This window comes from Lynx canadensis, chromosome C2 (genome assembly GCF_007474595.2).
Source record: "Lynx canadensis isolate LIC74 chromosome C2, mLynCan4.pri.v2, whole genome shotgun sequence".
Lineage (NCBI taxonomy): Eukaryota > Metazoa > Chordata > Mammalia > Carnivora > Felidae > Lynx > Lynx canadensis.
In genome coordinates, this window is record NC_044311.2 from 63,986,274 (window position 1) to 64,014,271 (window position 27,998).

The 27,998-nt window shown below is 39.9% G+C and overlaps 1 protein-coding gene across 4 annotated transcripts in view; it reads right to left on the reverse strand.

Annotated features, from left to right (window-relative positions):
- TNIK (TRAF2 and NCK interacting kinase) overlaps window positions 1-27,998 on the reverse strand; it is a 396,007-nt gene that overhangs the window by 41,165 nt on the left and 326,844 nt on the right. For 3 of the 4 annotated variants that reach the window (XM_030330590.1, XM_030330591.1, XM_030330587.1), the window contains 6 exons: window positions 22,430-22,594; window positions 19,992-20,231; window positions 16,983-17,089; window positions 7,671-7,834; window positions 5,539-5,636; window positions 4,671-4,694 (listed from right to left, as the gene is read on the reverse strand). In XM_030330590.1, coding sequence (XP_030186450.1) covers window positions 4,671-4,694; window positions 5,539-5,636; window positions 7,671-7,834; window positions 16,983-17,089; window positions 19,992-20,231; window positions 22,430-22,594 — 798 coding nt within the window. The remainder of the gene's footprint in view (window positions 1-4,670; window positions 4,695-5,538; window positions 5,637-7,670; window positions 7,835-16,982; window positions 17,090-19,991; window positions 20,232-22,429; window positions 22,595-27,998) is intronic. The other variant, XM_030330588.1, reaches the window with a different exon arrangement.

Consider the following 27,998-nt stretch of genomic DNA (forward strand, 5'->3'; position numbering starts at 1 on the left):
ATGGCCGCTCTAATTTGCATGGGTTAAACTGCCCATGGCACGTAGCATGCAAATGAGGAAAAAGCAATTTGATATCAGTCTTACCATTTCTCCCTATATTAGTGACCCATGTGGGAATCAGAGCATTCAGTGAGAGACAGGGGATTAGGGAGAAAGAAACTCATTGAAAGATACTAAATCCCACAGTTTTCTTATGGCCATATTCTCTCTTTATTTCAATTCAGAAATGTATTTGTCCAATTCACCTGATGTAAGATTAGAGCAATGTAGGTGATCTAAATGACCCCTGATAATCTATCCTAATTGGTCAGAAGAAAAACTGAGATAAATGTGTATCGTTAAATTATAAATATAATTTTATTTTGAGGAGATAACAAATCATCATGTTTCTTTACTGTCACCTGTATATCAGGCATTACTATGTTGGTTAAATGCTTCAGGTGTTTTATTTGGTGTAGAATTTAGGAAGGTCAAGGTGCTAAGTGAAGGTCCAGGGTCATTTCTTTCTCATTTCATAATAAAATCAAAGGAAAGCATGACTTTTAAATTTGTTCTGAAGTCACTTGAATTGAAGCACTTGGAAAAGGGTAGTTTCTGAAAATTCAAATTGTGCATTTTCCACCCAAACATGCTTGCTGGGCTTTTACACACATGCACACACGCATGGCCTCAATCTCAGTGGATATATTTACCCCATCTGTGAAAGTGAAAATAGAATTCTATTAAAAAGACTCAAAGGTGTTTAAATATAACGTATACCATTAAAGAAGAAAATTACCACAGAGACAGAATTTTATGCAAATCTACTTGTTTCTTTGGCAATGGGCCAAAACAGGAAAAGCCAATATTCAGATTTCAGCTTATACTCCTCATTTCCTCTTGACATTGCCAATGTTTACCTTTATCAATTGAGAAGAAAGTGAAGGGTAATGCAATACTTGAGCACAGTGGGAAATATAGTTTGGATATTTGTTAAAGCTATGAACAGAAAAGGTATTACAATCTTCCAAACCAGTAAAATAATAACAAAATTTATTTTCTATTTTGTCTTCTATATTTTAGGAGCATGTTAGGTCTCATCAAAGAATATAAGGCATTTAAAATGTTACTTATCATTAAAAAAAGCATTTTATTATAATTTAAAGAGAGAATATGGTTTAAAATAATTTATTTCTAATGTCAATAATTCTGAGTAAAATATAATAATATTAGCTATGATTTATTTAAATTTATAATACGTTTTCCCCATGGATTCATTTTCCTTATCTTTGACATTTCATGACAAGATAAAAGAGATTTTTAAAAAGTCAAAACTATTTAGAAATATTTAGCTTGTCCAAAGCCCATTGAATTAAAGAAACTCTCATTTGTAAAAATGACCTAAATTTTTCTAAACACTGTATCTAGGAAAAGTTTAAAGTTCTGACCTGTTTTACAACTTCACTTTTAATTAGAATTTTTTTTGTTTCTTCATTATTAAAAAGTTATCTTTCTTGAAACACTGGAAGTAATTGCAAATTCCTTTTAAGTTTACTTGGTAACAGCTTGGACGGTGAGACGTATATGAGACTCCCGAGGTAACAATAATGAGTAACTCGAAGGTAATACCCCAGTCAAAGAAAATTAATCTTCCATTGCCAATAGTCTACACGCTTAGCTGCAGTTTTGTTCCTTATCCATCCACTCTGGAAAAATTTACAATAGCAAAGTTATAGAAAATAGACACAATCTAAAATTGACACCATTGGGTTCAGATCCATTTTCATACATTTTATTTTCTGACAATACCAATTTTCTCCATATAATGAGTTTTTGTGGTAATTTATTGCTTGGCTGTCTCAAGCCTGAAGCTAAAAAAAAATTTCAAAAAAGAGAAAAAAAGTGCTATTTAGCATGGAAATATTTGAGAAATGCACAACTAAAAAACAAATACGGCAAAATGGTAAGATTTTTTTGACTATGGAGTAAATGTGAAGATAGGAGACTCTTACCCAAAGGCTTGTTTGATGTAACACTTTTTAGAATTAACTTGATATATATTTTTTCATTAAAAAAACTCTTATTTAATCTGACAATTATGCAGACTTTACCTCAAAAGGTGCTCTTTTGGGTCTCTTTTTAGAAACAATGTAGTTTATTCAGACTTTAGTTCAATTTTTTGAATTATTAAAATAAAGGTTAAAAGTTTTTAGGCTGGTCTTTTTTTTTACATATGAAAATAATTTATCTCCTTTTTAGGAAATCTTAAGAAGTGACATTGGGGAAGTTACTTAACTCCAGCATCCTCATCTGAGAAAAAAAGCTTTTAGATCACTAGCTACGGTTCAAGTTTTGTCCTGTCTATGGGTGTGCGATGGGAGTTTTCAGATTCTTACACAATAACAAAAATATAGTGCTAAAGCCAGTATTTGCTTATGTATCAATCTTCATGTCATATGTTTAACTGCTAGAGTGAAAAGAATATTTTCAATGATTGTATTAAATAATCACAGACTATATTGCACAATCTTATATCCCATTAGAAAGGAATGCTAAATTAATGGACACTCCCTGAGACTGATTTTCATGAAAAATCAAACTGTTAAATTAACAATAAGAAGCAACATGTTTTCCAAGAGTTTTGAAACTTCTCATTTCAATCCTGGGTTATCTAAATGGCAAATCAGTCACAATGGAAGGAAGCCATATTGAACCCTGTGACTGAAGATGGGAGAAAGGTTTAATTCAAGGTTTCTCAGCTGTGGCACTATTGATGTTTGGGGCCAGATCCTTCTCTACTATGGGTGGCTCTCTTGGCATGGTAGGATGTATAACAGCATCTTTGTGCTCTACCCACAGGCTACCAGTAGCACTGCCCCCCACTTCCAAGTTGTGATGAACAAAACCACCCCAAACTTTGCCAAATATCTCCTAAGGGGAAAGAAGGGGATGGAAGGAAAAAGAGAGGTGGAATCGTCCCTGGGGGAGAACTACTGAGTTAGGCAGAACCAAGTAATCCTGTATTTTTAGTGGTTTGGATCAGTGATATTCAAGGGATAGGGTTAACAGAATCACCTGGAGGATATTTTCCAATCACACATGGTCCGAGATTTTGGTGTGCCACTTACATCACCTCAATTACTTATACTTCTGTTGCTATCTCTCATCTGTGTCCAGGGTATGAGAGTAAAGCAAAATAAATAAAGCAATTTTTAAAAAGCCTAAAATATCCTGGGTTAACCAGATGAAATCCATTTTCCTCACGACAACCACCTTCAAGCTGAAATCTTGTGAGATTTCCCTTGAGTTGCGCACACACACAACCCTTTTTCTGGCAGCCATAGCACCAGAATATCGCTTTCTGTCTTCAACCATGTGGGAAAAAACTGACAAAAGGTGTAATAATTGCTGTCCTTCTGACTATGATGAGGGAAAGTTCAGGGCTGTGGTACAAAGCAATGAAAAACGTTCCTCATTTTGCTCTCTTATAAATGCCGTCCACACACTGTAGACACATAGAGTCTCATTCTTTTATGAGCAGTAATCGTTTACCTAAGAAATAACATTCTAAACCACTCTGAATGGTAAGGCAGTCCTAATTCTGAAAAAGAGAGGCTCTTTGGTAAAGGTCAGAAGCATAGGATCCGGCTTCTCCCACCTGCCAAAATGGCGCCATGCCGCGGGCTCAAACTAGCATGAGGACTGCCTCTTGGCTTTCTCAAAATGTTCTCGCACACGTGATCTTGAGTGATCCTAATCAATCTTACGACTGAGGCAGAGCAGGTGCCTTCATCCCCATCTTACACATGAAGAAACTGTGGCCCAAAGAGGTTAGGAAACTGGTCCTGGCCAGTTATTTACTCGGGGGAGCTAGAATTTGAATGCAGTTTGCTGATTCCAAAGCCAGCGCTTTTTCCATGTCGTTTCACAAAAATAGTGCTCAGCAGAGCTACAGCCTTAAAGCCATAATAGTAGTCTTCAGATTCCATGCACTCAGGACTCTTTGCAAGGCCTGTCTCTGAAAACAAACAACAGCACAACTCCACTGTGCTGTATTCATGCAGGTCTGACAAACAGCAGGAAGGCAGTCATCCTTCTTAGCAAGCTACCTAAGATTGACAAAGCCATATATTTTTCTAATGGAAAAATGTCTCCGCAGATAAGGAAATAAAGTCACTTAACTCGCCAGGATTCATTAACTAAAGTTGATGTTGCTGCCGATGCTGTAGTTAATGTCCCACAAAATTAATCTAACAATACCCAGTAACTCCTTGTCACAAATCACACATTATAAATTTGGAGTGCTTTAGAATGATGTCTCTTTCTCTGTTAGTAAAACCGCCATCCCCTCGCGAGGCTGGTGAGCACAGGTTAAGAGCTCAGGCTTTGCTATTGGAAGATGCTGGAATGAAAAACTGCCAATAACAAAGCACTAATGTTTATCTTTAGCTAGATTGGAACATTGGAAAAGTGACATTTTGGCTTCGAAGGAAGGTCTCTGGAGCTTTACCCGAGTGTCTGAGGGCCTCAGGCTGGCTGCCATTGAAGGGGCTTGCCTTCCAGCAGACCACTCCAGAGGAGTGGGCTTTAAATCTGTGATCCAACAGGCCACTTTTCTGAATGTCAACATCAGGAAATCACCTGTATATTTACATCTTGTGACAGCATGACCAAGAAAAGGTAATACTAACCTCATCTATAGCTTTCTTATAGCTCTGAAAAAGGAGGAACCCAATCCAGAAGAATCCACAGGAGGGGGAAAAGCCAGAAGAAAGAGAGCAGGTTAGACACAAAATGGGAATTGTTAGTACACAACTGACAAATGCAATAGCAGAAAGGGCGTCAACCCCAAATGGGGCAAATTCCCTTCATTATTACTCTCACTACGCTTCCTTACTTAAATATGTAAAAACCAGAGTAAACCAAAAAGCCTTAGCATTCATTTCATAGAAAAGGTTCTCAGAAATTTTAAGTAAAGTATGTGGATGGATAATAACTCATCCCAAGTTAATTTCCAACTTTCAAATATCAGCCTCCACGCTCTTATTTCTTTTGCTAAAACTATCTGGGGTCTGTCATGTCACAGCAATGAAGCTAGACCCATGGTCAAACCATGCTTATCATGTTTTGGTCCAGAAAAATAAGGTCCTAAAGGCATGAAAAACAGCATAAATTACATTAATTCATATGGAAAATAATATGGGGAGAGGGCAGAGTAGACAACAGAAACCCAAAGAAAGTGCCCACATCCCTTCAACTGCTAGCTTGAACATCTTTTTGCCAAAGCTGCTGAGTAGAAATTATGTTATGATAGGAGTTATTTCCCGCCTTTTTTATTCTCTAAAATAGTGCTAATGATTGGCAGAAAGCCTAATGGCAGATAGGCAATCTGAGATCTGTCCAGTTCTTTCCTAATCAGGTATTACTTTCTTCTGGATACTTCTTGCATCCATTCTTCTTATTAATCTCATTAAGTTTTGTTTCATAGTCATGGGTGTATCCCCAACTACTGTGTCCTGTGGCTTTTCTGGTAATTTAAAAGAGTTCAAAAGCACTCACAGCTGGTCGACTAGGTCGGGTAATGTCCCTGGATTCTTCTGGCTTCACCTTGGAAGGCTCATGGGGGAGCACAGGTGATCCTTCTGACTTACTGTTGGCTAGGTAGAAAGACAGGGATCAAGAAAAATAATGACCATCAAAAGTGTTGACTCAAGTTCTAGAGTTCTGTGGTGAGTCATCCTTCGGGATTACTCAGGGGATACATCATTCATTTAGGCAAATCCTCAAACACATCCATGAAAAAATTGTTAATATTCAGGCAAACACACTTAGGCTTGTAACCTGGAAGTCACTAATAATAGTAAGAAAAACTAGCACGTACCAGCACCACCACCATTTACTGAGTGCTAAATGTGTGTCAGGCTTAATGCTAAAAGCCTTCTATGTCAACTGTCTCATCGAATTCTTGCTGCAACCCAATGTATGGCCCTCTTTTCCCATTTCACTGTTCAAAACAGACTTAGAGAGATGGCATACTAGCCTAAGGTCATGCTGAAATTATGGGCAGAGTTGGTATTCTGTCTGGCTTACCCAAGTCCTATTCTTGGTAGTACACTAGACCAGATTCTGTGTTAGCATTCTATGGTTGGTTTCTTCTTGTACCACTTACCCATCAGAGTAGGTTATTTTGAGGGAGTGTTGTGGGAAAAAAATAGAAACCTATTTTATGTGATGGAATGCTTTTTAAATGGGGGGCAGGGGTTGTCTGGGTCCTTTAAGGAAGAAAGAATGAGGTGGGGACAGGAAGGAGAGTATTGGTGACAAAGGGGAAGAGCCCCAGAATGGAGGATCGGGGAGGTCCACCAACAGCTACGGAGTGAAGAGTATCTCTCAGATTTTTTTATAGGTACAGAAAAAACAATCTGGCATCGGAGAGATTCTTTTACTGTAAAGTGGTCTTTCATGGGCAGAAACACATCAGGGATACAACAGTGCTTTTAACCCAGAGGAACTAGGGGCCAAAGGAAAGAAGATAAGAATTAAACCCAAACCAGATCAGAGAATTACAGTGATACGCATAACTTTAGTTTTCTTTAGTTTTCTCTAAGGATATTAAGATGCTTGTGAATAGAAAAAAGATAAATGAATGGCACTTTTCTCAATTAAGTAAATTTATATTTGAAGTAAAGCAACAGAAGTACACATAGCTATGTGCTGCACCACTGAGGTCTGAAGAATGCATATGGAGGCAGCCATATCCCGGTCCAGAGACATGAGCACTGCACGCCAGATTTCAACCTTTCCAAAATGGAAATACAGTGACTCTACTTATTTAAAACCTTAAAAAGCTAATACGTGGCAACCTATGATTGTGGCTAATGAAGAGGCTAAGAAAAAGGGCTGGTGGTTTTTCTCAGAGCACAGTAATTTGTTAATATTTATCAAATTGCACTTAAAAAAGTTCTGGTGTTTATTACTTGGAAGCAAAATTATCTTCTGAAGGTTATTCAGAAAGAGTAAATTTTGATTAGCTAGAAGCAATGTGTTGTCATGTGTAATTAGCTGGACATGCTAATGTTTTTCACAAGCTTCCTCATTAATGAAAACTAAACAGTGATAAATGACTTGAATAAATGGTCAGAGAGGCTCATTTTTTATCCCTCTTTGGTAGGAATAACTAGAAGAGTGAAATATACTTCCTAAGTCAAAGAGTTTATTTCTTCTTTAAAATGTGTATGTGTTCTACGTTAGTCTTTACCGAATCCCACTTTGAGAGATCCTTCGTATCATGAAATATATTCACACACAAAGGGAAGACTGGCATAATGGGAAGAGGATGCTTGGGGGTACATGAAACTCTAAACAGACAACAAATGGGAGTGGGAATTCAGGTGACTCAAAAGTAATTATATTTTCAAATAAGACCAATAGTCTATGATCATCCCGGAAAACAACGTGATCTGCAATTCGAAAAGATTTAGTCCACACTGTGACGTCACAATGTATATGACTGGGGATGGCGGTTCACTCATCTAAGGAGACTGAGGCTCCGGAAAGTCAGGACTCTGTGGCATCACACAGCGGTGGCCATGCCAGGAGCAGGAATCACAAAAGTCAGGAAGTAAATGGATTCCATGCCCCCGGCTCTCTCCTCCAGGCAATGGTGTTGGGAAAGGTGGGGGAAGGTTTACCTCGAACTCTGGTTCGCTCGCTGGACCCCGCTTGCGATCCAGGCTGAGAGCCTCCTTGGGAGCTGGGCTGGGAGCTGGGGGTGCTGGAGCTGGAGGAACTGCCGCTGCTGGTCCTCTGCAAGGGGCTCTCCAAGACAGGCTCCGTTCTCCGGAGGTCAGGGTTGCTGTGTGGAAGGCAGAACGCGGTGACTACACCCTGGACACCTTGCCATCCACAGACACAGTCCAGTCCAGTCCCACCCCCGGTGCAAAGGAGCAAAGAGAGCACATGTGTGACACTGCACAGAAGGGGTCAACGGAAATGACAGTCATGTCGTCCTCTGTGGAGCTCCCAGCCAGATACTGCTGGATGAGATGAACTCTTGACCCCAACTCCTGGGTCATTACACTAAAACATTAGCTCTGAAATGGTGCTCGTCAAAGGAGGCTTTCTTTGAAACCCTTATTCCTGTGTTCATTGTAAAAAAAACAAACAAAAAAACCCCCAAAAAAACCCAAAAAACAAAAAACCTTGAAAAATATTAAAAGATAAAAGAAGGAAGCAACACATTCAATCTCTGACCCAAGAGACATCCAACTATATTTTACTATTTGGTAGAGTATCTTCTAGACTTTTGTATATACAGAAGCATGCTGTATGTTCGGTTTTGCAGCTTTTTTCCACCCTCCCTTAGCACTGCTTTGGGAGCAGCTTCTTATGCTTACAAAAATAATAATGGCTGCATAATAATCCAGTATATGGATGAATTAGTTTAACTATTCCTCTACTGCTGGATATTAAGCTACTTCCAATACATTGCCGTGACACACGACATTGAAATAAGTATCTCCAGGCACCTGTACATCCCAGTCACATCTCTTTCCTGGAACTGGGATTGTTGGGTGGAAGGACATGAACAGGGATGAGTGTGTTGCATATGTGTTTGTATGTGGGTGTGTAATGTTTTTACTGGTTTTTGCTGAAGTGTATGAAACAGACCATCTTACTGAATTCTTACCATGCTTTAGGATGAGCAGTTTGCTACTTTGTAAAAAAAAAAAAAAATCTATCTTGTTGTTGTAATGTTGTTTTAAAACATTACTCTTGAGGTAGAATAATTCTTATTCACATTCATTTGCCATTTATAATTCTTCTGTGAATCGCTTAATCAAATTCTCTGCTTACGTAGTTAGTGGTATATCTGCATTTTAAATTTCTTTCAGGAAGTCTTTATATACTTTGGCTATTATCAAAAGGAGGTGTGCTTAAAATAATTATTGGGCGCTAATTCAAGAATAAATACTTTTATAAAATCTTATTATTATTCACCTTTATATGTAAACTGCCCCCAAAATAGTGGTATTTATTTGCTCACTCAGTTGGTCTATACCAAGCACTGGGTCAGGCATTTGAGATATGGTAATGAACAAGACACAGTCTTGTCATCTGCCGGTTTAGACGGACGCACACAGCCAATTTCCCCCATGCTTTGCCTGCAGTGAGCACAGGGCAGCATGGGAGCATGGACAGAGCCACGGAAGCCACTTTGGTGATCATAGAAGCTGTCCTAAGAGAGTGGTGGGAAACAGCTGCTGAGGTTTTTATGATTTTGTTATAAAAATAAGCAGCATCCTCAAAGTTTCCACAAAGCTCTTCCTTTTTAATTTATACCTTAGAGGCCTTTTCATTTATATAATTCTGGGCCTAAATTAGTGCATGGATAATTTAGTGAAACCTGCAACTCAAAGCTCAGATCCACTGCCATCCACCTGCCGAGGGCCCCTACATGTTTCCAATGTCTTCAGTTCTCCAAACAGAACTGCACACCTTAGTGTGATCACAGACTATGATTTTAATGCAATAATTCATGTTAAAATGCAATTTTAAGTCTTCATTTTGCTCCCCTCATTTCAAGACTGTCAAGTGCACACTAAACTGTGTGGGGTGTCCCATGTTTCATGTACAAAAATGGAAATAATATGGTCTCTTCCCTTGAGACGCTTGCATTTTAGTGTACCAAAAATCTGGCCACAGAATGACATCATTATAGCAGCAACTGGACCAAATAATTTCTGTTTTGAAAACTTAAGAACTTTGCTTTTGGTGATGTATCTTCCAAAAACATTTGATCAAGTGAGAAAATGTTTTAAATATTGGGTTATTGTAAGACATGGCTGGTGGCTCTGGAAAACATATGTGAAAATAAATATGTCCTCATAACTTAGTAATTTTTATCACATAAATATAGAATTTATGACAATATTTATCTTAAGGTTTTATGGTAAAGGAGTTGCTAAGTCAACCCAACAGTATGATCGACTGAAGCAGAAGTGATTATCAAAGTTAAGGAAAATGTTTAAATTCTCAATATTTTTATAGGACTCCTTTGCATAGTAATTATTTTTGTGAAAACTGCTAGCACTTAACTGGCTAAAATAGATTTGGATCCATACTGGAACTAGCCCTGATTTGGAGAATACCTAAAATGATAAATGTATAATACTTATGCAGTATCCTACCTTTTGAATTTTCCTTAAAGAAACAATCTTATCTCCTTTTATTCCCAATAATAAATTATTTCCCATGGTCTTGTTTGATTAAACAGTGATGGTCAGGGATTATTTATACATAATTAATAAAGTCCAAAGGTTTTTTTTTTTTTTTCCTAAAAATTGCATTGCTAGCCAACTGTATCACAGATTAAAGGTAATGGACATGCTAAGGCTTCTTGGTAGTTGCTTTCGTTTTGCAGAATGGTAATGTAGTGTTTTTTATTTTTAAATACAAAGAACACTTTGTTATTGTGAGTCTATTTATCTATATAACTATTATCTATAGTTATCTATGTAACTATATAACTAGATGAATAACTATTCATCTAGTTATTGCTATATAACTAGATGAATAACTATTCATCTAGTTATTGTGAAAAGGGTGGCTGTGAGCTCTGAGATATTTTTCTCTGGTGACTGTGGTGTGGTAGCAGGATCCAGCTACTTGCTTGAACACAGCACTCCTTTGGTAATTTAACCAATACCTTTCTGTGAAACAGCTGCTTTGTGAGACTCGTTGGACCAGTATGAGGGATGGAGGACAGCACAGGTCACAGGTGTGAGAGGCAGCAGAATTCTAGACGTGAGAAACAGGCATCGGAGACAACAGTGAAGAAGGCAAATCTCTGCATGCTACGCGTGAAAGAGCCCGTAAGTATTGTCGGAGTTTGGGGAACGGTGAATGCAGCCTGGGGTCGTTGAGGTGGTGTCAAGAAGGAGACAGGACTTGACTGGGACTTTGAGGAATAAGCAGGAAGTCTGGGGGAGCGCCTGAGTGAAGACGCAGGGGCTGTGATTTTTCTGGGGCTAGCTGGTGTAGAGAGGACACCCACCCTGATGGAGTACTAAGTCTGTGTTAGGATAGCCTGGAAGAGTGGGTCATCAGAAGAAATGGATGCTTTATGCAGCAGTGCCTGTAAAGCTTGGTAGAGCACACAGGTCTCCCAGGGCAGGCTTATGGATGACTGGGGAGGAGACATGCAGGCTGACCAGGTGGGAGGCTGCTGCCATATTGATGATATAAGGCCTGGGCCCAGGCTGTCAGAGAGGGGCCTGGTCATTGGCAGAACCAGCTGGCAAGTGCACGTGTCTCGGATGGAGCTCAGAGCCTCTTTTGGCATGAAATTAATTGAATCCCATGGGTATTAAATCCGTGACCTGGGCCTCATTAGCACAGGCCCTTCTTACTGGAGCGAACCAGCATGGGTGCTGATCTTAATAGGTTGCTATTTTTGCTGCTGGAGACTGAAAGAAGTATTTAGTGTCTATACAAACACACATAGAAAGAGGGGAAACTTCAAAATGCTTTTTCTATGTTATTTTTTTTTTTTTGGAAAATATAAGTATTTAAAAAAATTTTATTAAAATAATTTTAAAAACATTCTAATTTATTTTTGAGAGAGAGAGAGAGAGAGAGAGAGAGAGGAGGGGCAGAGGGAGAGGAGGAGGGAGAATCTCAAGCAAGCTCCGCACTGTGAGCACAGAGCCTGATGAGGGGCTCAAACTCATGATCTGTGAGATCATGACCTGAGCTGAAATTCAAGAGTCGGACACATAACCAACTGAGCCACCCAGGCGCCCCAGAAAATATAAGTATTTTGATAAAATGTCATACCATTCATATTTTTCTTTTCCTTATTGTATAGTAATCTGGTCTGGCCTTGGGGCCAAGAAGTCTGAGATAAATGCTTTTAGAGGGAATTTCAGAAGAATTCTATGAAATAATAGATCTCTCTTGTTCACATATCAACTGAAACTACTCAGATCCAAATGTGTAAAAACTTGAAAACATTCATATATACTTCTTCAAATGCTAACTTTTGGTTCAGACATTTGCCATCCCACAGACAATGCCATGGGGCCTGTAAAACACACAGTAAAGTGAAAATGTGGCAATTATTTCATTTACTTGAATCATATAAAAAGTCAAAACAGAAAATTAGGATTACAAAGTGATTTCTTGGCCCAAATACTTGGGCCAAGTCTGTAATTAACTGGCTGACTGCCAAAATTCACTTTACTTTGTTCTGTGATGACACAGCCAATGAGAACAAATGAGCCATAGGAAGAGAGGTTTGGGATGGGACAGAGAATTATTTTTTTAAATTAAGCATTTAGTCATTGGGTTTTGACTCGGTGCTTCTGGCTTACTTTAAATCTTTTCATATTCTGAATGTACTTGTTTGATAAAATTTTAATTTGCTTTAAAAGAACACATGAATCAAAGTTAAATATTAAGGTACCTGGAATTTTTTAAAATGGTATTTTAAAAAATGAACAAACCAAGTCTTGATTTAAACTCAACTAATCACTCTGACACCATAAGGCATCTGGGAGCCCACACAGCAGGTAGGAACTGCGTACAGATCTGCATATGCATGAGACAGAAGGGCAGGAACAGGTGTGTGGGGTTATGGTGATGGGGTGGAAACTGTCAAAAGCACCTAATGATATCAGTACCAGCTTGAGTAGGAAAGTTTGGGGGCTATAAATAGGTTCTATGGGACAACAACCACTAAAAGGTAGTCAATACCACAAGATGAGAATCAATAACCACAGGATTAAGAGGAGCTATTAACATTCTCACTCAATTACATGGTGGGAAAAATGGAGGCAAAATGGAGGCAAAATGAACAAATCAAGAACCCTCTTTCCTTTGGGAACATGATGCAGCAACACCAGCTGTGTTTATTGCAAAACAGGTAAGCATGGCATGGTACTTAGGAGTGTGGACTTTGGTGCCACAGAATGGTTGTGGACAATGGTTCAAATGGTGGCTCTATCACTTAATAATCTTGTCACCTTAAACAATTTAGTTAACTTGTGTTTGTCTCAGTTTCCCTTCTATAAAATAGAAGTGATTATAGCCACTACCTCACAGAGTTGCTATATGGCTTAAAGTTTATTTATTTTGAGAGTGAGAGCATGCACATGCATGAGCAGGAGAGGGGCAGAGAGAGAGAGAGAGAGAGAGAGAGAGAGAAAATCCCAAGCCGGCTCCGTGCTGTCAGTGCACCAGATGCAGAGCTCGATCTCAGGAATGGCAAGATCATGACCTGAGCTGAAATCAAGAGTCAGACACTTAACCAACTGAGCCACCCAGGCGCCTGTTAAATGGTTTAAATTAGTTACTATTTGAGATGCACACTGAAGAGTGCCTCACAAATAAAGATGTTCCAGATGTGTTTCTTAAATAAAGAAATAAATAAAAAATTGGCCCAAACCAATCAGAAGGCAGGGATGCAAGGGGGTTGCCCAGTAACACTTTCCTGACCAGCTAATGTCAGCACAGCTGTATTCCTTGACACACACAACGATTCTAAGACATGTTCTTTACAGGGCTCTTTTTGATTTGGTGTAGTGTGTGTAGATAGGGGAAGTGACATAATAGGGAGTTTTTTTCTGGGAGAAGGAAGGCTTTTGAAAATAGTAAAGCTCTGCTTTTTCCTCACGTTGGAGGCATGCTTGCATCTCCCATTTTAACTCACCTCCAGAATCTTCCATTCAGGGTGCCAAGTAGCTTACTGACTTACACATACTGTTTCCTACATTCTCAGAAATTAGCATACATTCTGCAGTTACTATGGAATATACAATATCTTGCACCTAGTGCTTGGAGTTCATTAGTACTTAAATTCAGGAAGCAAAAACTGAGCTCTTTAACCATTAGGCTCTATTTTCTAGTCTTCCTTTTTCCTGCTGGCTTAGCACAAAAGTGGTTTACTTCTCACTCATATCACAATATACACAGATCAAACTGGTCTCCTTGGTGGTTCTTCCTCAAGTGGGGACTTGGGGACTCAGATTCCTTCCATGTTCAGACATTATTGTCTTAAATTTGTGGTCCCTACATTTGCTACAAAAGAAGGGAGCCTCTGCTTGGGGACTCAGGTTCCTTCCATGTTCAGACATTATTGCCTTATATTTGTGGTCCCTACATTTGCTACAAAAGAAGGGAGCCTCTGCCTTCTTCCAATAATTCACATATTTACCTCAAAGCAAAGGAAGAAAGCAAGGCAAGAAATAGAATTTTGCCCCTAATAATGCCTATAGCTCCAAAGGGTAGCAGGTATGGTATATCCTCTGACCCATGGGCCCTAGACTCAGGTGGTCTTGGTTGAGTCACTGACTCCCAAGGTCCCATGCAGCCCTGAACACAGCAGGTCCTCAATATACATTTGCTGAATTTAGCAAATGAAAATAATAACAACAAAACATCCTGAATTTGTCCTTTATTAGATGTGTGATTTTTCTTGGGATCCATTCTTACTTTGTTAATTTTCTACTTTCCCTTGAGGATCAATTTAAGGAGAAGGGCCGGGAGGATAAAAAGGAATACTGACCAACAACAAGAAGTATAGTTCATAAACATGGTAAAGGATGAATTCTTTAAAAGCAACCCTTTGTCATGGCTTCGTGGATGGCCAGTTGCCTGAAGAGTGGTACAAAAAGAACTATGAGAACTTCATTAAGACCAATATAAGATAGGAGAGTCTGTTTTACAGTAATGCCCCCAGCCAATCACATCTCCCATCGTCCGTGCCCTGTGTATTTCCTTTAGCGCACTGACTCAGGGCTTGCCCACATGACTTGTGGTTGCCAATGGGACATCAACAAAGATGATGCAAGCAAAGGCTTGAAAAGTGCTCCTGTACTGGGGCCCTCCCTCTCGGGAGGCTGTCCTGAGATTGCCAAACAGTAAAGAAGACCAGGATGAAGGTCCACATGAAGGTACAGCTGACCCATCAGCTCAGCGCAGCTGCATAAGTAGCCCAAGTGAGATCAGCCGAAAAACTTATTAGCCAACCCAGAGAATCGCAAGAAATAATAAATTGTTCCTATTTCAGACTACTAACTTTTAGGATGTTTTCTTATGAAGCAAAGGCAACCGAAACCAATAAACCAAAATCCTGAAGTAATAAACAGTAAATAACCAAAGAGTAAATAAACCAAATCCTGAAGCTTTAAAAAATGCAATCCAATCTAGACTGGCAAAGTCTGATTCACATCTTAAGTGTTGGTCATTTGGTGATAGCAAGAAGTACGGGGTCCGGGAGGATTACTCTAGTTGGCAGAGATGGGGATCTCCACCCCCTCCCTCACAGTCCCTGATTTTCATTGTAGGTAAATAATTATTACCTCTTAGCTCACTCCCTCCCTCCCTTCTCTGTGAGCAGAAAAATGTTAGCTGTCTCACAAAGTTTGCATTCTTTGGACAAAGTACAAATTTAAGTGGGTCTGAGGGAAAAGCTCATGTTTTACAAGCCACTGACCATCAAAAGCCAACTATCTTAGGCCCTAGTGTCATTAAAATAACACTTCAGAGGGAACAAAGAGCTGCTTTTTATTTGATTATATAATGATAGTTCTCTTTCTTTTCGGTTGATAGAAATGAAAAAGATTTTAGTTGAAATGACGCTTGATCTACAGCCGCTAAAATTCTAAGCAACTGATCCCATGACCAGAGCCTCGAGGGCAGGGTCCAAGGGACCAAGAAGCACGGATAATTGGGGGCTTATTGCCGCTCGAAGAGGGGGACTGACAAAGTTCATGCCCGCAATCCCAGGGCTGATGCTCCTTTGGCTCCCGGTCACAGTACACTCTGGTCTTCCTCAGCGCTGCTTAGCAACGCCAGCTCAGGCTGGAGCTGACAAGTCACTGGGAAAAAAAATGGCTCATTCAGAGCTTCCTGCTATTGGCAATCCCACTCAGAATGGGCTAACTTCTTCGCCCTGAAGGGATTACTGTTCTTAGTACAGTTCCATCTTATTTTTGGACTGACCTCTTTCTAAAGCTCTTCATGTGAAGAGGAAAATTAAAGCTTCACTATCAAAAGCATTCCCTGTATTAAAGATACGTACAAATAATCATAACTTTCATTTCCAGTCTCTCGTTCTTACTAGCTAGGGAGAGTCCTTCTCTCGTGAACACAGCGAAGAAGAACATAACGGCCTGCCCAAGCTCATCCTTTTTATAGTCTCAGCAGAAACCATTTGCTATTTCAGTTGATCCTAAAAAGTGGTGTATTCATCATGAAAAATCTGAGGGAAGCTCGACGAACTGGAGAAGCAAATGGCATAGAATCAGCTCAGATACAGTACAGATATTGCTTACTTTCCAGATTCTCTTGAGACCTCTACACCAACCGGTAGGTGAATGCAGTTTCCTCACTGTAGGAATATCCACTGTTGATGGAAAATTCTAGGAGAGCACAGAGTAGCGGTGGAAGCATAATTGTATCTCAGTGACCCTCCATAATGCCAAAGAGGTGATTTTTTGCCAAGAAATAGTTCTTTTGTAATTTGTCAAGCTAGGGAGCTCTGCAGCTGGCCACTAATACATTTCTTTGGCAATTACTTTGTAATGTCTTAATGGCTCCGAGGGTACATTTCTTGACCTGATGCTAAAAATCACCTCAAACCAGGCTGTCTTGTTCTGCTGACTTCATGAAATGGCCTCTTAAGTAATGGTTTGGGGTATTCCAACCAGACTTATATTTGCAATTTTACTCTCAAATTTTAAAAATGAGGTACACTTGGTTGGCTTCTGGGATGCCTCACTCACTCATTTATTCATGAGCCCTCACTCTGCACTGATTTCTGTGAAAGGTGACTGAAGAAATAAAAGGTGTATCTTCCGGCCCCACAGAAGCTTACAGTCCAAGTGCCCAGTCAACATGCCTCTGAAGTGAAACAAGGACAAAACCAATTTTTAGGAAAGCAATAATGACAGTGGCAGGTGGGGTTTTTTCCTCTACCTTAACCATCTTCCTTCCCTTACCTTGCTCTGATGGGTTGAGATCCCAGTCTGGGTCCCAGAGCACTACCATTTCCAGGAGAATTCTTTCTGGCTAATGCTGGGGATATAGAAGTTGTTCTTTGAGGCACCTGAAAGAAAACCAGAATTCAGAAATATTTTCCATAAAATAGCTCCCATAGGCTCTTACCTGAAAAGCAGCCTAACCCTTTCCTAAAATTTACCAGGAGTTACAGAAACAGGCAAGCAGTAGTGTTCATTTTTCAAAGAAATATTTAACTCCCTAAACACAATCAGACAAAAGACACTGGCTGAGGCACATTCAGCCATCACGAAGGAGTACGGTAACTATAAAAACAAATTAAAAAGGAGACCAAGCTAATTATTTTGATTCACTGGGCTAAAATAACCGACCTCCTTTGCTTGTGTAAGAGTGGTGAATATCAGATATTTCTTTGGGGGTACCATCAACTTAGCTGATCATTGGAAATTTCATCAGATGAGAGTCATCCAGAGAAGCTGAGCTACGTCACAACTGATAAACAGGCAAGGAAGTGATGACATCTGGGGAGAAACTAGGGTATCAGGCTAGAACTTGGGACGTAAGCCACATGTTGCTGAGCTCAGAGAAACTGCTTCAATAGATTCTATATGTTTCAATTTCCTAATCAACTTGCAATCACTAATTAGAAACAAACCCCTAGACACTGTGCTTTGGAAGGTCAATTTGCAAATGTAACACAAAACAGGATTAATATTGAAAATACTGGCAGGGTCTTCAAAAAGACTATGTGTGTATCATCAGACACAGAGTAGGAACATGTATCATTATTAGCTTATCTGATGAGGCCTAAGGTGGAATTCATGTATGTCTCATTTCATTAAACATTTTTAATGAAATCAAATATTGTAAGTGTACTAAAGGGGTCCAACATGAGGGAGGAGAATAATACTGTATGAAAGTGAGCAGGAAATGAAAATGTAGATATCCCGTGATAGCTAATTGGGTTAAACATTTGTCAGGTACTTCCGTTTCATTCACTTCTTGGGGCTCTTTTAAAGTGGGTTTGTGGGTTTTTTTTTTAATGTTTTTATTTATTTTCTAGAGACAGAAAGACAGAGTGTGAATGGGGGTAAGGCAGAGAGAGAGGGAGACACAGAATCCAAAGCAGGCTCTCAACTCCGAGCTGTCAGCACAGAGCCCGACACGGGGCTTGAACTCACGAACTGCAAGATCATGACCTGAGTCAATGTCGGATGCCTAACTGACTGAGCCACCCAGGTGCCCCTAAAGTGATTTGTGTCTTGCACTAGGTATTTTAAAAATGTGCTTTGTCCAGGGCGCCTGGGTGGCGCAGTCGGTTAAGCGTCCGACTTCAGCCAGGTCACGATCTCGCGGTCCGTGAGTTCGAGCCCCGCGTCAGGCTCTGGGCTGATGGCTCGGAGCCTGGAGCCTGTTTCCGATTCTGTGTCTCCCTCTCTCTCTGCCCCTCCCCCGTTCATGCTCTGTCTCTGTCTGTCCCAAAAATAAATAAACGTTGAAAAAAAAAATGTGCTTTGTTATAACATTATTGGTTAATACATTAAGTGATATTTAAGATTAATATAAATTTTGTTGGTTATTATGATGCATTTTAAGATAAAGACCTAGGAAGATTAGTCAGTGAAGTGAAGCAGAATGGCCAAATCAGAGTTTCCACCCACTCAAATTAAATATTCCTTTTTCTTTTTGTAAACTTAAATAGTTGTAGAGAAGAAAGAATCTAACAAATTATTAAAACTAAAACCTTTGTATAGATGTAAAATTTTCTCCCAGAGTTATAAATGTATGCCTACATGCTTTCAGAGAGTGGACCACTCACTTCCATTTTCAGTTTTTCTGGCTCTCGTGACACTTCTCTGCCTGTCCTATTTTCCATATTGGACTTTGCTCCCTAACTAACCTTTTCTGATGGCATCTCGGCTTCCACAAAAAGAGAGCACCAACAAAAAAGCCATGATCAGCTATTTTCATTTCCAAAACAACAGAAATCCTGTTATAATATCCTTTTGAGTAGAAGATGAGGAAGAATATTTGAAGATCATTGGGTAAAAAGTATTATTTCTTCCTGGAATCAACAATGGCACTGATCTTTGGAAATTGTGGGGCATTCCATTTGTCATAGATCCTATGCTAAGTTCAAAAGAAAGGGGAATCTTGGACCAGGAAAAATCTAATGCAAACATTTCTCCAGTATTTTGAAATATTTCCAAGATGTCTGTAGTGAGATACATGACCACATTACATAACAACTTTTGAAATGAGTAACAACTGGTTTAGGTAAAAACAAAAGAAACCAATCCCAGGGTTATTCTGTCCGGTGGATGGCTAGTCATTTCACCCTACAGTTTTATCCTCAGGAATTAAATTATGACCCGGGCTAGAAGGAACTTGCCTTAAACAGCCAATTTTAAGAGCAATACTATCTTCTGAACACCTGCAATCTGATTTCACTTTGTGTTCTTATTAAAAGTAGGAATAAATCAATTTTCTACTTTTTATCTGCAAGTTTTCAATTAGTCTAGATGTAGATTCAGTCACCAGTGAAAATATCCATTTTTCTATTTCTCCTTTTTAAAGAAAGCTATATACCCAATGTGGGACTTGAACTCATGACTCTGAGATTAAGAGTTGCCTGCTCTACTGATTGAGTCAACCAAGTGCCCTTATTATTCTATTTCTTAATATGGATAGTAAAATAATAGTTTGAGAATGCTTGAGATTGAGAGTTCTAATTCTGGATACAGGATAGATGTTTCCAGGTCACTCAATCTATATGAGCCTCCATTTCTTGGGAAATGAAGGTCAGAAGTGATAAATGATAATCCAAGTCTTAGCTTGGGAATGAGGAGGGATGAAAACAAACATGGGCAGTGCTTTGACATTCTCGTGCTCCTCATTACCATAAAAGGTCTGGAATAGAGGTAATAATACCAATAAAAAACAATGATGACCATGACAGTAATGATGATAAAAGCAGGCCACACTGTTACCTTTGGTGGAATGTCTTCTTCCTGTCGTAACCAAGAGCTTCGGTCAAACTTCTCAATGCGGGTGGGGAGAGGAGGGTTTTCAGAAGTGGGATCCGAGTTCTGGCGTGGCATCTCAACACGGTGAGAGGTCACGTTCAGAGCCTCCTGAAACCCAGAGAGGCCCTTCGTGGGCTGCTCATGCACTGACTGGGAGGCGGTCAAGGCAGGTCCCTGGGATTTCACAGCTACAAGATGAGGAATCTAAGCATCGAACCAACATTAGAGCAACAGGATTAGAAGAAAGAGTAGATCAGCTAGTACCTCATTCAGTGGAAGGGAAAATAAAATCTTAGGGAGGACAAAGAGGCCATCATAGTTATCTCCAGCATACTTTCAGAAGCTTTTCCAAATTTCCCATTTACAGACATATGTAGGGCTGAACCAGGGTGCTCGGCAAAAATTAAGTGATTTACTCGGGATTGCTAAGAAGTCAGTGAAATGAGTGTGGTGACAATGAGAGCAATTTTCAGTGAACATTTACTGACCAGCAAGATAACGTATTTAAATATTTTTCTTCTGACATGATAAACTTTCTCCTTCAACACCCTTAACCTGACATTAGAGAGTACTCTGTAAAACAAGAAATGCTCTGAATATCTTACTTCTTAAGAACTCACTAAATTCACCATGAGGTAGACAAAATTATGTCATCATTTTACACATGTGAATGGAAGGTCTAGAGAGGTTAGATAACAACCTAGATCTCACAGCTTATAGGTGCTGGAGCCTGGATTGGAACTCACACATACCTCATGGTCCACACACCTAACTCTGCATTATTCTGTTTTCTGGTAAGCTGGTTCTTACCACCCACGATACTATGTATCTCTCCACACCAAGATGTTTTTTTTTCCGAGTTGTAAGTCACACAATTTGGCATGCATTGATATTGTTCATGCAGGGAAGACATGCCATCTTCTGGTAGAAATGTGGCTCTTTAAGACAAATCATTAAACTCAAGAGTTCGCAGTGCTCTTGACCATTAGAACTGCTCACATTTTATTGCTACTGCTTCTGTAAGCCTGTCTACTTCTCCACCACAAAGGTGAATTCCCTGGAGATGGGAGCCATGTCCAACATGGTATCTCTGAGTCTAGCACTGTGCCTGGCATATGGAATGTGGTCAGTAAATCTTGGCTGGGAAAACACCTACAGTACTTCCTAAATTCAATAAACACTAATCTAAAATCTGATTTGTGCAAGGGGCCTATGAGGCCCTCTCAGTGCCAGACCCCTGGGGGGCATTTCCAAAGTCCTCTTCCATTAGCCTAGCCCCATTCCTTTCGCCCTTGAGGTCTTACCCCTGGAGCAGCCCTGCCCTAGCCTCTTCAGACCATCTTTGGTCTGAAATCGGAAATATTATTAATTATAGTTCAGTGAAAATTCTCAAAGTCTAGTTCAGGTGAATGTTATGCTTCAACCAGAATAGAACTGTAAGCAAATTTTTCTTAATGTTAATTAGCATGAAATATAATAAACAATAATATTAAAACAAAGCATATTTTACAAATAGAGCACAAAACCACAAACCTACTTCAAAAGAGTTTTCAAAGACGTGTGGGTGAAACCAGCTGCATTATCACCTTTGTTTTTCATAAAATTCCATTCTTTACTTCACTTCCTATTTCATTTTTAGTATTTAAAATTTAAGAAGCCTCCTAAAACCTCCAGAAACATCTCCCGAAGTGGAGTACCTTTTTTCTTTTTTAAATAGCTTACAACAGTGGCTCTCGAGTCCTAGACTGCATAGGAGCACCCTGGGGGCTTGTTAAACCACAGACTACCAGGCCCCCACAGAAGGTCTGAGCAGTAGGTCTGAGGCGGACCCAGGAAACTGCATTTCTACCAACTTCTTGGGTGACGCTGATGCTAATGGTCCGGTTTCCCTTTGGGAAACACTGGCTTGGAAGACACAATTTTATCCAAGTTCATTTACTTTTTCTGGTTAAAGATCATACCAAAATCCCAATGAACAAAAGATAATATAATAGTTTATATATAACATATATATATGCATATATATGTATATATATATATATATATATTTGTGTGTGTGTATACATATACATATATACACGACTATTAGCTTGGTAATTATAACTACAAGTATGCTTGTTCCTACCTTGCAGACACTTCCATGGGTCTCCAGTGAGGCCAATTTACCAAGAAATGACTTTGTGGTTGGCTCAAAGTTAAGGATGGGTTTTTTTTTTTTTTCTTTCTCACCCCTTCCCCGTCCCTCGAATCCAGTGGGGTCTCCTCTATTTCTATAGATTCTGTATTAAGGGCCATTGTTTGACTGGTCCGATGTGTGAATCCAAGTTACAATCCCCTGTTGCTTTCGTAGGCTTAACTGTACACCCTATTGAAATGGCTAATGGAACAAAGGGGAGAGGTACCTGGGGATCGACTGGTCTGAGCATGGGAGGTGTCCGAGCAGGCTGAACCCCACTGATACTGAAGGACTCCGACCTTGGAGGCAGGTTGGGGTCAGATATTCTGTTGGCAACCTTGTGAGGCATGGCAGGTGAACTCTGCCGGTTGAGCCTTGACCGCTCTTCTACCTGGAAGCAAAAAACAAAACAAAACAAAACAAAACAAAGAAAAACAAAACAAACAAGAAAAAAAAGGTGCTTCAATGGATAAATGGATAGAAACTCATTTGCTTCCTAATAAGGATTATCTGTAGTCACCTGCACAGCCATTTTTGTGTCCCTCTGATCAATTTGTTTTAAGGAACCTAAACTCTTCATACCTGTTCTGCATCAAGAACTTCTTAAAAAAAGCTATTTTCTGTCACAGTAAACCCTAGCCCCAAAAACACAGAACACATAAGCCATCTGGTACCCAGTTATCTTGTGCTGTTTCAGTTAACTGGGAATTTGGGACCCACTTAAGAGTTTATCTTGCACTGACTGGATATTGTCTTACTGACTGGTCGGTTGCAAAGTCATGGCGTCAGTGAGGGAGACACTGGTGGGCATTAAGATTGCTTGGGAACGGGTGCGTGGGTGGCTCAGTCATTTGAGTTTCCGACTTTGGCCTCACGGTTTGTGAGTTCGAGGCCAGCATCAGCATTGAACCCTGTGCTGACAGCTCAGAGCCTGGAGCCTGCTTCAGATTCTGTGTCTCCCTCTCTTTCTGCCACTCCCCCACTCTCTCTCTCTCTCTCTCTCCCTCTAAAAACAATAAACATTAAAAAAAAAAAAAGATTGCTTGGGAACAGCAGAAAACTGCTTTCTCATGGGACAGGAAGGGAAGACCACTAATGGTGCGTTTCCTCACATGCCCTACTGATAAAGCAAGGGGGTGCTTCAAGCGCTCCCTTAATGAGCTGGACTGTCTTCAGCAGACTTCCTGTATTGTTTCTGTCTTTTAGGATCCTTCCCTTTCACTTGTCTCCCTGCTCCCTAAAATATGTCGTTCCATTTCCATCCAGAACTTCACTGCCTTACTCTCCACCCTCCTCCCTGTTTGTCCACGTGTGGCATTCATTCTTGCTTCTCCCCTTCTTCTCTCCCCGCCTCCAACCCTTTCGCTTCTGTGGCCGCTTCATTTCCCTTTCTTGCTGAGTCTCTCCCAACCCAAAGCAGATAACTAATCAGAAGTGTTTCATAGGCAAGGCTCACAGTCCCAGGGAATGCCCTTTTTACAGGTAAGATTCCCCTCGGTACATGTCTGCAGCAGACTGTCACAGAGGATATTTCCGAATGGAAATTTAGATAAACAAGATGTTGGGGCAGCTGGTGGCTCAGTTGGTTAAGTGTCTGATTCTTGGTTTCAGCGCAGCTCACGATCTCACAGTTTCATGAGTTCGTGTGGGGCTCTGCGCTGACAGCACAGAGCCTGCTTGGGAGTCTCATTCTCTCCCTCTTTCTGTGTCCTTCCTCCGCTTGTTGCTGTCTCTGTCTCTCTCAAAATAAACAATCTTAAAAACAAAAAGATAAACAAGATGTTAAGAACTTTGACGACTTTAAGAGGTCCAGGACTTTTCTTTCCGATCCATCCTATCCTATCCTTTATTTCTTTAGGGTCAATTTGACAGCTGTATTTTCCAAACCTCCGGGGCAGTGCACCCACCCTGATGACTCTTCAGTGTGAGCATTAACTCTCTTCTGCTGACTCACTGATGAGTGTTCCAAGTGTCTGTCACAGAACCCACATGCAGGTCAAGATATATTTGCATGGAGCTCTTTATTCATTTCACTGCCTGATTTGAAATTAAAATTTTTTCACAAGAGCTATTCTTCTCCTTCCTTCTTATTTCATTAGGAATCTTTCTAGAGGCAGACTCAGTCTCATATACTGAATAAGTCTTTTTTTTTTTTTTAAACTGTCATATAATTGCAAACATTTTAACATAAGAAGATATGCTGCAGAACAGAAGACCATCCCCCACCTCTACTTGGGGATAACTTAACATGTCCTCTCCCACCATGGCTGTGCAGGGTACATACAACTGGCATCCAGCTGACTTTGTTTTTGCAATTCCATGTCCCAAGAGCTTTACCACATACCAAACAATGTTAGCTATAAAAAGCCAGACGTATAAACCAGAACATGTATACCTTGTGTATGCGTGCATACAAAGCATTGCACCAGCAATAATTATTTGGCTATTGCACTGAGCAAAAGAAAAGAATAAAGCCAGTTTTGAGCTGAGGTCATAAAGAAGACAAAGTCCCAAGAAGACAGTGGTAGATAAACTAAGAGGAAGGCATTCAATGTATTGCTTTTCTAAATACTAGACTCCTTGAAAAAGAAAGTGACTATTTCATGCCACTGAAATTGGTCAAATATTAGCCATCTTCTTATTTCCACGGAAGATCATTAACAGATAAATCACGTGTACAAGCATCCCTCACCATCCAAACTCCCCCAGTCTAAGCAGGTCATTGCAGTCTGAGCTCAGGAACCCAAGAGATTCAGATGCATTTTCAGAGAAATACCTGGCTATCCAATTGATAGCCACCTGTTACCCAACAGTCAGGAACCAAATATATTCAGAGAGTGGGGAATACTTGCCATTATTTTTTTTTTAACTGTAAAATACACTCCTTATTAAACACACACTTAGAGACAGCACATTAAAAACAGCAATTGAAAAAGTCTGCCTTGAGGGGATGGAGATGAAAAAGACTCCATCTTGAGCAAAGAAACCGTTTTTGAGATAAAGAATTTTTTTGGCCAACAGCCCGCAGCAAACTTCCAGTAAAGGAGGTATTCTCACCACAGGCCATATGGGCCATAGAGCTGCCATGGGAAATGAACAGGGCAGAAAGTGAGGTGCTGATTTTCATAGGAAGTTAATGGGTTTGATTGGTCGTGTATAAATATTACTAATGTACTTCTAGCAAAATCTGGTTTACACACTAAATCCTACCATTTGTATGTGTCAGGTTGTACCATTCTAGAATATATGGCATAATTAATTTATGGTTATATTTTGCAAATTATTTCAGGATGATTCAAAATCTGGTGAAATTTCTTGGGTTGGAACTTGTCCGACGAAATTTGAAAATCTATGAGAAAGGTGTAACAATGAGCCATCTGGCTATATACTTTGTCTCAAGAGAACCTTGTCCCAAAGTTTTTAGGAAGATAATGTTGCCCACTGCTTTTGCACCAAAGGAACAACATGAATATTGGAGCAAAGATATCAAATCAAACATCCTAATATCAGACAAAGGAGAAGTTGGGTAGTGTACTTGGGTGCAGGCCCTTCCTGATCATTTTGATACTGGGCAAAGGGCTGTCTCCTGATTCACTACATCTTACTTTTCACTAATCGAAAAGGAGATAGATATGTGAGTGAGACAAATAAAGAAGGTGTTTTTTTTTTCCACACAGAATAAGGATATTTGTGATTAAACAATGGGGTACAATGGAGATATATTTCGATCTGCCTTGCATGATATCAAAAATCTATTAGCTGAGCCTCTGCTCCAAGGAGATGTAAAATGTCAGAAGTACCACCAAAAAAGAATGCTCTAGTAGCAACAGATATAGAAGGTCAAGGTGCCGGACCATGACAACAAAAGATATGTTACAAAGGATTTCATACCTGTAGGGATTATCAATGAATATAGAAAACAAGATTAGGAGAGGCTGATCAGTTTTAGGATAAACATGATTTGTTTCTTATTAAAAGGACTGTTTGAACATCGAAACTAAATTTGGGGAGGTTCAGATCATCTCTGCAGAGATGCTGTACTATACTGGATGGCTCAGTCAGTTAAGCGCCCAGCTCAGGTCAGGATCTCACAGTTCATGAGTTTGAGCCATGAGTCAAGCTCCACGGTGACAGTGTGGAGCCTGCTTGAGATCCTCTCCCTCCCTCACTCCCTCTCTCTCTGCTGCTCCCCTGCTTGTGCTCTCTCTCTCTCTGAAAATAAATAAACTTAAATAAAAGAGAAATGCTATGCTATGTTTTATAGCATTATAGGGAGAAATAAAACCATAATTATAGTCTCAGAAATAAAACTCTGCTCCAGGCAGCACTGTGTTGTCCATTGGGTTCAATGGGAGTGATGTCTAAGGCCTCTGAGATGCATAAAGGCTATATGAACACAGAAGACCTGAAAATAAATTTGTTGATTGTAGGATTTCAAAAAATTTCTCAAAATAAATAAAAATATGTTTAAGCATGTATAAAAGGAAATATATCGATGTCAATTGTTGAAGCGTTTTGTACGTTGACAACAATTCATAGCTTACAGTGTCTCACTTAGCAAAAATGAATGATACCTGCCGAGAGAAAAATTTCAAAACAAAATTATAGAAGTAATCTTTTAGATGTTGACAGCAAAAATATATTTACTATGTCACATGGGTGCATTTTTATAATATTTTATATGATGCAGCTTCTGTGGGGTCTACGGAGGCCTGGAAGGCCTTACTTAGAAGCTTATACATGGTGAATTGAACATAATCATACGGGAATTCCTTTTTTTCAAACTGAACAAAACAGTTTGATGTTTTTGTCTTTACTGGAAATGTTGGAGAAAGAGAAAGAAGTCAACAAATAACTTTTAAGTTTAGATACCCCGGCCCTGTATTCACTGGTCCCATAAAGAGTTGAGTCATATTGTCTTTGGCAAAAACCACAGGAGCAAGATGGTTACTGAGCGAGACTGGGGATAGCCCTTCTCTGAGGCCCCTCTGAGGATAGGGGAGACTCTCATTCATATGAAATGTTTAAAATGCGGTCTCATCTGAAGACAAGAGCCGGGACTACTCTTCCACTATCTACTCTTAACCAGTGACTCCAAAGAAAAGTATAGGTCTTCATGGGGATGGAGCGTTTAACTTAAAAATAATAAGGCAAATATTATAAGCTGAGAGGGAATGAAGAAGTGTGCATGTATCACTGGGGAGAAGGAGGGTGGAGGAGATGGGGACGCATGTGGGCTGCCCGTGTGAAGTACACACTGGAAACAACAGAGGCAAACACTTACTCCTTGTGGGTGACAGTGACCTTGGAAACAAAGTATGACTGTGTTGAATGCTATCTTTCATTTGTATCTGCATAGTGCTTATGGTTTCAATGGCACATTCATACACACAACGGCCCAGGGGCCTTCCCGAAGGCAGGAAGTGCAGATGGGGAAATTGCACCCCAGGAAAGCTCCAAGGTTTGTTCCATGTCACCCAGCCAGGAGGTGGAAGAACTTGAACTTGACCTCCTTATGCCAAATCTTAAGAGAAAGAAGCAGAAACTGAGGAAAGAAGGGAGCAGAGTTATAAACTCTCTAAATGGTCATTTGAAACCTCATATATAAAATAACATACAAAAAGGAAAAAAAGAAAACCCACATCACTATTGAGTAGGGAAAACCAAGTAGAGGAGTTCTCATATAGAGGATTTCAGAGTCCAATGGGCCGATGAAATATAAAGGGATATCTTGGTCCATTGTTTGCCAAATAAAACCATGGCCAGATGACTGGAATGCATCACAGAGTAAGAAC